The following is a 1,791-nucleotide window of genomic DNA, read 5'->3' on the forward strand; positions in this document are numbered from 1 at the left end:
CGCCGAAGACGTAGTCACTCAAGTTCTACAGTGTCAATTGGACCAATGGACAACTAATTTTAAATTTCGTTGTGTCTTTTTTTTCTCTAAAGCCGGGAGTGTGCTAAATCGCACTCTTCTGATGGTGATTCACCGGGGAATGTGCATTGCATCCCCCGCAATCACTTTCTTTTATTAAATTCTTTATCATGTAACCAGTATAAAAGCCCCTCTATTGTATCATTCTAGATCGTTCAATAAACCAATATAGCTTCTAAAACATGGTGCATCATGGGTTGAAAATCCCGGTCGCTCAAAGTCCCGCGTGGCATTCTACATTGGTACCTCTATACTCCTATTACTCGCTGTTGCAATATTCACTACTGTATCGCAAGCGGGATGCACATTACGAGACGTATGCAGTAGAATCATGTCACACCTTCGAAACCAGACATGATTGGCAGCTCCTGATATAGTCAACAAAGTCATTGGCATACTTGAGACTTGGGGAGCTGGTGGACACAGGATTAGCAGGTCCTCCACAGGATTAGCAGGTCTTTGTTGCTCAAGTATGCCAATGACTTTGTTGACTAAATCAGGAGCTGCCAATCATGTCTGGTACTGCATGCCGCTTGCGATACAGTAGTGAATATTGCACACACAACGAATGGGGTAATTATGCAGGATGGAACAGTTGATGCGGAGACTGAGTACTGGTAGAACATCGGGAACCACTGGAACTAAAACAAAGAAAAACAAAAAGAAGACGAAGAAGAAGACTACCAAGGAGACTTCTGGATCTGCTTCCAGTGGTGTTTAATACTTGTTATTTCTTTTTTTTCAAACTTTATTCAGAAGTGAGCAATAAATGCAGAGGTTTTTTATTGTGTACATTTTTCTGCTAATTAAATCTAGAGAGCTGAAACAGAGACCAGTCAAGTTTGAGCAATTTTTCTGTGCTCCTATGAAAGATACCAAAAATGTGCCAACCGATAACAATAACGTATTTTTCAGTAGGTTTTGACCGTTTTCAGGAGTCTGAAGCTCGGCTGTTAAGCTTCTGATCAGGCTAAACTTGTGGGACTCCTGAAAAAAACTTTAAAAAACTCCTATCCACCCTCCTTTAAAATTGGCTCAAGTATTCAAAACCTAGCCTTCTGACCAGTACACTAAATGCCACACTTTAGTACCCTAGGTCTTTAGAATGTGTGGAAACAGTCAGTTCGAGATTTCTTCAAGAACTCAAAACCGTCAAGAATGGTATTTGGTTTGATTGTAAGTTTTTTTCCTTACTTGTAACGGGCCGGGCCGGGCTTTAAGAACGCAAAACCGAAGTTTTTTTCAATCTTCAGCCGTTGAAAAACTTCAATGAATGCAAAAAAACAATGGTTGATTTTACAGGTTCGTGCCTGGAAAAAGTGGGTCAGAGAGGTCCAACATGCGATAGAAACATTGGCAGACGTACTTTCCGGTCCTAAACCCTCCTCCAACCACGACAACTGGTTTACTAACGACCCAAACGACTCTAGCAGAAACGTCTTCTCCGACACGTCCACCAACCACAACGATTCCAACAACAAGTGATGATGTAGATGATTTCACTGCTATCATAGCCTTGGTTGTATTTCTGATTCTTTTGGCCGTCAGTGGAATCGGGATATTTTTTTGCATTCGGTCTCGGAAAAAGAAAAAACAACAGGTAGCTTCTAAAACACGAGGAGGTTTAGGACCGGAAAGTACGTCTGCCAATGTTTCTATCGCATGTTGGACTTCTCATGACCCACTTTTTCCAGGCACGAACCTGTAAATCAA

The 1,791-nt window shown here is 41.5% G+C and overlaps 1 protein-coding gene across 1 annotated transcript; it reads right to left on the reverse strand.

Moving 5' to 3' along the window:
* Positions 1-1,374: 1,374 nt before the first annotated feature.
* Positions 1,375-1,590, reverse strand: CBG25913 (the record flags this gene model as incomplete). The annotated part of the gene is made up of 1 exon (XM_045244280.1): positions 1,375-1,590. The coding sequence occupies one exon, from the start codon at positions 1,588-1,590 to the stop codon at positions 1,375-1,377; it is 216 nt and encodes a 71-aa protein (XP_045098987.1).
* Between the last annotated feature and the right edge of the window lie 201 nt (positions 1,591-1,791).

This window comes from Caenorhabditis briggsae (assembly GCF_000004555.2).
Source record: "Caenorhabditis briggsae complete genome, chrIII, whole genome shotgun sequence".
Classification (NCBI taxonomy): Eukaryota; Metazoa; Nematoda; class Chromadorea; order Rhabditida; family Rhabditidae; genus Caenorhabditis; species Caenorhabditis briggsae.